At 38.6% G+C, this 10,896-nt stretch overlaps 1 protein-coding gene across 1 annotated transcript; it reads left to right on the top strand.

The window, feature by feature from the left end:
- Nucleotides 1-5,079: 5,079 nt before the first annotated feature.
- Nucleotides 5,080-9,754, top strand: LOC118648313 (ubiquitin carboxyl-terminal hydrolase 48-like). The gene is made up of 11 exons (XM_036294645.1): nucleotides 5,080-5,416; nucleotides 6,119-6,254; nucleotides 6,348-6,551; nucleotides 6,643-6,972; nucleotides 7,155-7,391; nucleotides 7,478-7,728; nucleotides 7,813-8,373; nucleotides 8,449-8,552; nucleotides 8,631-9,034; nucleotides 9,121-9,475; nucleotides 9,566-9,754. Exons 2-11 carry the CDS (start codon nucleotides 6,121-6,123, stop codon nucleotides 9,752-9,754), a joined length of 2,769 nt encoding a protein of 922 aa, XP_036150538.1. The 5' UTR covers nucleotides 5,080-5,416; nucleotides 6,119-6,120.
- The last annotated feature ends 1,142 nt before the right edge of the window (nucleotides 9,755-10,896 follow it).

The following is a 10,896-nucleotide window of genomic DNA, read 5'->3' as shown; positions in this document are numbered from 1 at the left end:
GTAGCAGCTAGTAGTGTCACCACGTCGGGAACACCATGCACTAGAGCGGTACGTTCAACTCTTCGAATCCACATCTCCACATCATCATCTTCAATTCCGGAGTAAGGTGGAATTTGAGACGCCAACAGATTCACGGCTTGACCTCTGGATATTGAAGCCATAAAAGTGGGCTCACCTGGCGGTGGCCTCGCGTCAGTTGCAGAAATTGTCGCAGCTGTAACAGTAGTAGTGATAGGAGCTGTCGTAATGACAGGGACGTTTGTGGGGTTAGAATCACTTTGAACACGAGGAGGAAGAGATTGACACGCCGTGCTTGGCCGAACTTCCATTTCCTCCTTCTTCATGTGCAGCATTTGCGTGAACTTTTGTTCTTGTATTTCCATATGCTTGGCAAAAGCTTCCTGTTGAGCCTTCATTTGATCCATCAGCTCTTGGTAGGCTGTTTTCCAAGCGTAAGCTTCCGCTTGCTGATCAACTGAAACGATTGGATTAGCAATGATTGTCGAATTCTTATTCTTCTCCATCTCTTTCGACTCGTAATGCATAATAATTGTCTTAATGCAAAGCTCTTTCTCATTATGTAATGGCAAACCGAGGTAATTTAATACTTCCTGTAGTTCCTCAATCGATTTCTTTTCCAATTTTGCTCGCCGCGGATGATCCATAATTAGGATTTCAATCTTACCGACGCGACGGTATTATCTGTAATACTGGATAATATAAACTTGCACTCAAACGAAAACACAAGGAAACTTGGAGTCCTGTCTTATCGACCGTAATATCGACTTAGCGATCGTTAGATAAACGTATACTCGTCACTGTATTACCGTAGAGACGACCGTTACTGAACACAAACCTGTTCAAACATGTTCAAACATGTTCCTCAAGTCCACTCTATGTGCAAGAGAGAGAAAAGCAATGGCGGCTGGAATTTTCCGATCACACACTGGCCCGTAATTGGTGTTCGACGAGTTGCGGCTACTGACGCACTCGCGAAAATCAATGCAATAATCGTGGATCGATGAGACAATGTCCCAAAAAACAAGCCGAAACAAGATTCGGATGTAAACGGTGCGCAATAACTTGTTGCACTCGCGAGATCACGCTTAATAACTGCGGATCCAAGAGGCTGTACTGAGCCGATCAGAAAACCGTAAGAACGGGGAAAACGTAACGCGGCACACTCGACTTACGCACTCGCGTTCGTATAAAAACAAGAGCTTCGAGGAGATGAGGTGGATCCCACTTCTGAAAATTAACTGTAAGTGGCGGGGACTAGTTTCAAATAAACCGCCACACAGTGGATAGAGCAAATATCTTGGAGAGGGATATTAATGACCATGTCAGGAATATGCAGGCAGATTCGTTTAAAGGAGAAGCCACTCGTCTTGTTAAACACACCGTTTTATTCCGTCTTTACAAAAACGCCACCATCCGCCATCGTTCTCCTTTTTCTACTCCCGACTTCCCGCCGATCCTCGACGCTCGCGCCTCCTGTCGCAGTCTCTTCGGCCAATCCTGCTCTTCGTTGAAGTCGCCTAATCAATGCCGGCCCATCATTGGTCCGTGTTTGGTTACATACCAGTTGGTGTCGCTGTACGCACCGAAAGTCACCCGACGGTGGCGACCTCGCGATACTCTTAACCTCGGAGGCGTCTTAGGCACGAAAATTAAATTTGGGTCTTACAATATCGTCACAGAAAATTCGAAGAACGATTGTCGGTCTCTCTTCTCGGCCCTTTGAGAGACCGGCAGTATATACATCCATTTCTGAAATTAATAATACTACGTAGCATAAAACGTCGATGATTCGAGTCTGTGCAAGAAACGGCTTCTCACTATCATATAATTTCATTTACGATTACAGAGCGAACAATGAGGCACTCAATCAGCAAGCGAAACCAGTATCAATGTTGCATTAAAAAGCGCTATTGTTAATTCAAGCCATAAGTTGGCTTGAAAAAACTGATTATAAATTCATTATCTTTGTGACAAAATAAATTGGAAACCTTATGGAAGATTTGAAAAAAGTTGAAAGGCTCGTTGGCCATTTCAGAAACTCAAGGGCTTATGGGCAGTCATAATAAATTTTAAAAAATCAAAAAATTTTTTAAAGTTTAATCTAAAAGTATAACATATTAGAAATATTCCTTGAAAGTTTCAGGTCGATCCGATTAATATTCACGAAAATATGAACCTTTATGTGATATGAAAAGCTTAATTGTCCATGAACAGAGGATTTTATTTTCAATGACTACATCTCATTTTCACGAATAAAAAATAGTCGATTTTTTAAGCGAAAATCGTATAACTTTTACTTTAAATTGTCGTTATTTCGTGAAAATTCCATGTTTGTTTAAATCCTTTGTTCAACGACAATAGAAAGTAAAGTACTGACAAAATCCGTTTGGTTTTTTGATTTTATATCAATGAAAAAATTATTACGTATTTTACAGATGTTACTCTTTTATACGTAAAAGTTTTTAAATAAATAAGTTCATTCAGGTAAAAAAAATTTACAAAAATTCCTTTTTTTCGCTCTCCTGACTGCTCATAAGCTTTTATATATATTTACATATATATATTAACTGCGAAACGTTGCAGAAATACGTATTGTTTTCGAGATCAGAGCACAAATTGGGCGTTAATAACGCATTTCATGGACTATCTGATTCTGTGTTGACCTGTAATCTGTGTATTTGCATTCGGCATATTGTTTTAATTTTTGGAGTATTCATCGCTTGCCTGAAAGTAAAGTTTTTTTTCGATATCATACGATTAAGATATCTCGAGCTTTTTTATGTTTCGACGATGTCGCAGCTAAAATTTTCTCGGAAACCGCGTCGAAATCTTAAATTGTTTACAACTCGTCTTCGACGAGGGTTTTCATCGTGTCAACGGAGACAGCGAATTTACGGCAAGGATTTCTAGGAAATCGCAGCGTTTAATTTCGAGTGTCGACACTTGTCCGAATTATTTTCCGTAAAGAGAAGTTTTTGCCTTGGCAATGGTGCTGGAACGCGTCGCGAGGCATTTTTTTATTTTTCTGGAAATGCTGATATTCGAACTGACCAATCAGCTACTTACCTCTCCCCAATTTTTCTCCCCTCCACTGTAGCGAATGACTCATCAGTCTCATCGCGAATACGTGGGAGTGAGGTTGCGTTACGTTTACGCTCCGCGATCGCGCGTTTTTTTTGTCCGTTGGAAGTCAATATCGCGAACAATCGGTGGTCGCCTTAGTAATTTACTAATTAGTATGTTTGTTAGTCCGCGCAAAGTATGAAAAACAGAGCAACATCGCGTGTAAAATGCGTAGAAAATATTTCGTAGTGCGAGGTGCGTCGCGCGCTACACGTCGTGTCTCGGCTCGCAGTGTCCGTTGGTTATTCAAAAGTGGTTTCTTGCCCTCTTGGTATCGTTGATATGTTAATTAAGATTTCAAAAAACAGGGCTTTCGAGGTTTGCTCGCGTTTACGTCGCGGTTACGGCCAGTCTCTTTTTCTCGAAAAGTGCGTCCATACTAAGGTGACCTTCGCGAGCCCTTCCTATTACTTCCGAGGTTTCGCTAGATAACCTCAGTCCCGTTGAAACAATGTCTGAAATCATATTACTTATTTCGTGCATTAATCTGTTCATCTATTGAATATCGCGAATACAACGGTGATTAAGTTGGTGTATTTCTCAGTCCGCGCGAGGTATGGAAAAAAAGCGACGTTGTGTGTGAAGTACGCGGAAAATGTTCATTAGTGTGAAGTGAATCGTATGCGGTCCGCACGTCGCGTTTCAGTTTTTGTCCGTTGCTCGTCCGAAGATGGTTCGTTCGTCCGTTCTTCTTCGTTCCGTCGGTATATCAATCGAGATCTCAAAAGCGATGCTGGAGCCGGACTTGTGTCTTATCGCTAGTTTTTATTCTCTCGAGAAATACATTTGCATCGAGGTGGCCAGTGTATCGTTCCCCTTTCGCGTTGCTCTCAAACTTTCGACGTGTGCACCTCGCTCCCGTGGAGTCTGCGAAAACGGAATATTTATCGGAGTACCGAGTGATTTCATGCCTTTTTCGCCTTCATTTTATAAGTGGAATATTGGGAGTGAATCGAATTGAATGTCAGACGACCGCGCATTTTCCGGTGTGCGCGATCGTCTTGGCGACGACGGAAGGAGACAAATCCGGAAGCAGAGAGCGACGAAAGGAGATAAATCTGGAGCAGAGAGCAACGTTATCGGCTGGTGAAGTGAGTTTGTTCTGCCTGTTTATTTATTGTCTATTTTTGAGTATATAGGACTCTTGAGCTAATAGTTGCTTCGTAATTATATAATAGTAAAAATGTGACTTTATTAATTTATTTATCTATTAAAGCCTCTGTATTTATATATAAAATGTAGATATCGAGCTACATAGTTCATAAATTCTAAACACTCTCTTTTTCTAAATTTATTAATAATATTGTTTAAATTAATACTTCAAATTGATTTTCTAATATTAATTTCTACTACTACATTTTCACGTATGTCGATAACCCCATCGGTAACAATGAAATCACATGGTCATTAACCGATTGTGCAGATAAAAATCTTTTTATATACTATAATTTTTTCAAGTGATACATTTCTTTTATACTTGCTTTTGTGTTTGAGTTTAGGAATAATATTTATCACATTTTCAGAATCAAAACCGAAAAAGGAATGTAGCAGTAGCAGCAGCAGCATCAGCAGCAGGAGCAGCGACAGCAATCGGTCAGTGAATTTTTATAAAATCAATTAATTGAATTTATATCACGTATATGTGGTATTGCACATTTATAGAACACGATTGTGCACATTTGCATAAAACAGATTTAAAATATGAATGCATATAATTGTAAAATGTACGGGTATAGCATGAAACAGAACCAAATAAACGTGGACATAGCATAGAAGAGACTCAAAAAGTCATACACATTACCTACGGGATTCATAGATATTTAACTACATAGTTCAATGTGCACATTTTGTGCACATAGAGGTGCTGATGAAAACACCTAAAACGACGCGATGCTATGACCGCTCTCAGGTTCCTCTCTGAATTGATCCGCCGGTCTCTCGTCGGGATCCACCGCGTCGGTAACCCCGACGAATCGGATTGACGCGCGACCCAAACCGACCGACCGACCGACCGTTTTTGACGACCGGAGCGTTTGCTCGGCGAAGCGCTTGGTCGTTTCCCTCTTTTTTCTCTTTTCTTTCCGCGATCGCGTACCACGGACGGCACGGACCACCGTGGCGAGCACCGTGGCGGACCACGGTCACACTCGACGCATCTCGGGCGAAGGTACGCTCGAGGCACTCGACGGCGCGATCACGGCGGGACGATAATGCCGTGGGAGTAATAGCACGGTGGTGTTTTTCCATAACCTAGGTCGTAAATCGTGCGGAGGTAAGGCAGCCCAGAGCAAAGAGAAAGAAAGAGAGGCGTGATTTACATTACACGGATAACGCCTTGTCGCACCGTTGTTTATTGTTGTCGCCCCGTCTGTCTTCCCTGTCAGGTGCCCCGATAACGCGGGGTCGCGCGGCGCTTCTCATCGCGGAACCTTCCTCCCGCGGTTTTCGCGGTCACCCTGTTCCTGTATTCCCGTCATCTCCCGTTGTTTGCCCCCCTCGAATGATGCGGAACATTCTTTTCATCGCAGCGCGAAAAAAAATTACAGTGCTCCCGAAGGACGAGCACGTGGCACGTCACCAAAACGCCCTTTCGATTCTTTTCTCGACTCTTTTTTTTTTTCCTCTTGTTGAAACGAACGTTCCATGTGCGTAGCATGGACCTGCACGATAACGCGATAAAGTGTATGACAATTTTCGCGATATTCAAGAATGTAAATAACGTTTTAAATTATTTATTTATTCGGTTGTGGACAGATATTTTTAAAGCTAAGAATTTTTTACATTTGAATAGGTATATCTTATGAAATTGTACAACTTTGTAAAAATAATTCATTTCAACGCGTTTGTCGAAGTTATTTCTTTATTTTACAATTTTGTCATTTTTGTATATTGATTGTCATATACCGTTAATATACTATACAGATTATGCGAGTGTGTAATTAACTTCTTCTACAAGTAATATTATATGTCGCAGATATGCCACCGACAAAGAAGGTGGACTTGGATAAGTTAGCATGGGCATGGATAGAATCCATAGATTCGGACAAGATCGAAAAAATACATTTGGAAACTGCATATAGGATTGGATTGAAGAATTGCAAAAATTGCAAGTAAGTTGGAAATTATTTTCTCACAAGAGAAAAGGAGATTTAAATCTATATAATATAAATTAACAATTTATTATTTTTTTTAATGTGTTGCAGGCGTAATTGCACATATAATCCACAATGTCTGACAGGTTTGGGAGAAGAAAAGTATATGAAGTCGCAGCCAGCGGAGGTAGTGTCTTTAGAAAGTTCCTTATCTGAATTGCGGGATCCAACCCAATATGTTGGTTTAAAGAATCTAGGTGCTACCTGCTACGTCAATAGCTTAATTCAAATGTGGTTTCACAATGAGGACATGAGGTATATGGTGATACTTATTAATTAATAAATTAATTAATAAATTAATTTTTTGCGATATATGTTACTACCTCAATAAATTTAATGCCAACAGAAGAATAATATACAAATGGGATATTACTGAGGATCCAGAGGAGAAGGAGGCATTGTACCAGTGTAAAAAAGCGGGACTATCATCCTATCATCCAGTAACCGCGGTTGGCCAATTGCAGTACATTTTTGCGATGATGCAATTTGGCAATCGGAGCCTCCTTGATCCAATCAATCTCGCTATTGCGTTATCCCTGGACACCAGAACGCAGCAGGACGCTCAGGAATTCTCCAAACTGCTGTTGTGCCATATTGAAGGAAAGCTGCAACAAAACTCAGAGCTGAAGCAGATGCTGCAGATGCTGACTCAGGGAAAATACAGCTATATCAATCGGTGGGTTTTCTGAAGTGGAACAATGAGAATTTACCTAAACGATGACGGTGCTGATGATCTTGACGAATCTTGATAACATGGTAGGACACGTTGCTCGCTACGATGACGCGCGCGATCAACTGACCTGATGGAGAGAGAAGTGACTTTTTAGTGGGTAATTGGAATTTAACGTTTGATTGCAGTTGCTCCACGTGCAGTACCGAGTATCCAACGTCCACGACGTTCTATGAATTGGATTTACAGCTGGCGGCAACATTGAAGGAGGCAATTGACAATTATTTGTCGGAGGAACAGCTAACAGGGGCGAACCAATATCATTGTGTTACTTGCAATGATAAAAAGGATGCCAGGCGGTTTATACGATTGGAGTCTCTCCCAGAGACTTTAAATATTCAGCTAATGCGCTTTGTATTCCATAGGTGAGGTCTTTATGAATTTTTATGATAAACAAGTCTGATTTATCCTATATTTATATATGAAATAATGGTGCAATTATTTTTAACAGAGATTCCGGACAGAAAAAGAAGTTGAATTCGTATATTCAGTTCCCCGAAGACCTCGATATGTCGGAATATATTAGGTGTTCGCCACAAACTCATATGTACGGCCTCGTGGCCGTATTGAGCCACAAAGGTCCATCTGCACATTCTGGGCATTACATTGCGAATATTTGTAATTCAAGCGGGGAGTGGTATCAGTTTAGCGATGATAAGGTTGAAAAAATGCATAATAAACGAATCGAGGATAGCGTAAATGGTAATTATTTTTCTATCAAATACTCTGTATGTAATGAAAAAAAATTAAAGCATGAAGATAGAATCAGTTTTTTTTTGTATCCAGATAAACCAATGAAACGTGGACGCGTTCCAAAAGGATTCTTATCGTCCAATACAGCTTACATGTTGGTTTACAAAAAGTTAACCGCAGATGGGCGAACCAATGTTACGAAAAAAGTGAAATTGAAGAAATCTGATACCGAGGTATCCTGTGATACTATTTGCCTCGAGACGCTTACAGTTAGAGAAAAATCGGATACTCTAGACGAAACAAAACAGAAGCATGATATTGAAGATACATCATTACCTCAAGAAGAAAACTTAATAATTCAAAAAGAAAAAGAGATATCAACATTAGATTCGGAGAATATAACAGAAAAAGAAATATGTACGATATCTCAAAAGACTGATACACTTACTGTGGATGAAACTACAGAAATTGTCGCTAGCACAAATGGATGTAAAGACACACACGATTCTACCGTGGAACAATTACAGAATAAGGAACAGAATAAGCCTCATTGTTTAAAGCAGCCGGTAGTGAAAGTAATTAAACTTGATTATAAACGACTGAATGGTGATGCACACAGAGCAATGAGTTGCGGAGAACGTGATTTTACGAAGAGGCAAGATTTTTAAATGTAAATTTTGTATATTAAAAAAATTTTTAGAACATGATGAAACATATTTTTTTCTGTATAGATGGAATTTGAGAATTGGCAAGTAAGTAGCACGATGCGTGAGCTTGTCAGACAAGAAAATGTTAAACATGAATTAAGTTTGTTAGCTGCACAGCAAGAAAAAGTAAGGAAATATTGACCATGTTATATAGAAACAATTCTTAATTTTAAATGTTACTACATTATTTGCTTCTTTTTTCAGCAAAAAGAAATTGAGGATCAAAATTCTAAACGACAACTTGTAATAGATGTATATAATATAATCCAATCAACAGTATCTTGGAATAATTATTATTGGATACCAACCGATTGGCTATCGAAATGGTTAAATGGGCATTCCTCTGCACTCGACGTCCGTCCAATCGACAATTCCAGTTTTATGTGCTTGCACAATCGACTCGATCCATTGAAAGTTAGTCGTATGAAATGCGTGCCAGAGTTAGCAGCTCAAATGCTTTATGATCAATATCAAGGAAGCCCGCGATTAGACCAGACATCTTTGTGTGAAATTTGTGTGAAACAACGCTGCAAATTATTGCGTTTTAAATTAACACTTGAACGAGATCACAAAGAAGTTGCGGAGTTAATTCGCGCGTTTAAAGAACCGTATGTTTTTTTCATAATTAAAATTTTTTTAATGCCTAAATAAAAAATAAAATAATATTAATAATAATACATTTTTGATGTTTTAGTACTGAAACTAGCTATATAATTGGTACTGATTCATTGCGATCGTGGCGAAGATTGGCTATGGAAACTTTCCAAGAAGATGTAGAACAAAATGTAGACGAGTGTCAGGATCCTCTTCAGGAGGACCCCAAAAATCTGGATAAAGATCCCAATGATTCTCCGAAAGAAGTTGAGGAGAATAAGGAAAACGAAATTATTATAAACTTTAATGAAGATTTACTCTGCGAACACAAGTCTCTCAAAACGGCAGATTCTAGTAGAAAAGTGATACCCCAAGAGGCATGGTCGATTCTTAAGAAATATTTTCCGGACGCCAATGAATATCCTGTTGGATCGTCATCCTGCTCAATCTGCGAGGTAGATTGAGTCTTTTATTCTCGTGTATATACGAATAAGTTATATTAAATATTTTTCAAGTCTTTTAATTACGTATACTATGATTCACAGGAGAAGATGGAAAATGCACAAAGAGCGAAGAAAGACGATAAAATAAAGGCGAAGCAACAGAAAGATGAGCTCATCGACTTGTATTACGGAAAAAATAGGAATGAGATCTCCAAATGCAACAGTTCCGAGAAATCGTTTTATGTTGTCGAGAAGGGCTTTCTGGACAGCTGGCGTTCATTCATTCGGTAAGCTTAATATAAATATATTATTTCTATTATACCATTGACACTCACGAAAAACATCATTATTGCATTTTCGACTGAACGTGTTTTATAATAATTTCTAATATATTATTTAAAAATATATTTTATATTAATTGTTTAATTTTAATATAATTATATATTAAATATGTATATATAATTATTTCAATTTGACTTTCGAAGAAAGAAAGCTATACAAAACAGATTCCAAAGATAAATTCTTTTATGGTTACAGCACTTTCTATGCTGTCTATATCTTAGATTTGACATTAAATCTTGATCTTGGCTGTCGGTAACTAACTACGAGTTCTAACTGTTCTACCTTCGTACATGACGACTAAGATGGCGCTAGTTGTCTTGAAAATTGCGCGCGTCACGATTTTTCATTCGCTCGCCGGTAAACGAAAAGCATCGATGAGGGACAACGCGTTCTTTTTGCGATGAATAATATATGAGAAGGTACGTTGCTTAATAAAATAAAGTATTTGAAACAGAGAGAATGTGTCTACATGAGTAATATAGAAATAATAATTGAAGTTAGAATGGAGGTCAAATAAAGATGGATTAAATATTCTTTAATTTTAAGAGGTTAAAGTATCTAGAAAGTATCTAATAATCAAATTGCAATTTAATCTGCTTATTTTAATTATCTATTTATGCATTTTTTAAATATATTTAGACGCAAAATTAGAATCAAACTTTTGCCAAATAAAATTAACAAAGATTGACTATTCTCTTTCTTTTTCTCTTTCTCTTTTTCTCCAATTTTATATTTCTTCAGATTCTACGATGAATTTAATATTCCTTAATTTGAACACGTTGATGCACCTTAGAAAATATCTATTCATTAAAGTTCGATCTGTTAATAATTATTTCTTTACGTTCTTTCTCGAACGTTCTGCATTCACGAATTTTTGTTTCAAGTCTTCTGCCACGATTGCGAGATTTTTGCGAGAAACACAGTGATGAACGCTCGATCTCGCGCTCGTCGACCGTGGTCGAAAACCGGTTGTCGTAAGCGCTGGAAAGGGAGGGTGAACGGGAAGGGTAGATATATCCGGGATGTATTAACGAGCTTTTCCTAATTATGAGAAAAAACTGGACCGCGCGATTAAGCTGGATGGCAGTGGT

The sequence above is a fragment of the Monomorium pharaonis genome, unplaced genomic scaffold, assembly GCF_013373865.1.
Source record: "Monomorium pharaonis isolate MP-MQ-018 unplaced genomic scaffold, ASM1337386v2 scaffold_369, whole genome shotgun sequence".
NCBI lineage: Eukaryota > Metazoa > Arthropoda > Insecta > Hymenoptera > Formicidae > Monomorium > Monomorium pharaonis.
The sequence above is the reverse complement of the archived record's forward strand: the minus strand, read 5'-3'. Positions and strand labels throughout refer to the sequence as shown.

Bases quoted from the DNA above. Each gene is read 5' to 3' on its own strand.
- LOC118648313 (XM_036294645.1), top strand. From the start codon at position 6,121: ATGCCACCGACAAAGAAGGTGGACTTGGATAAGTTAGCATGGGCATGG. The intron at 6,255-6,347 runs GTAAGTTGGAAA...AATGTGTTGCAG, and splicing joins AAGAATTGCAAAAATTGCAA to GCGTAATTGCACATATAATC. The intron at 8,553-8,630 runs GTAAGGAAATAT...TTCTTTTTTCAG, and splicing joins TAGCTGCACAGCAAGAAAAA to CAAAAAGAAATTGAGGATCA.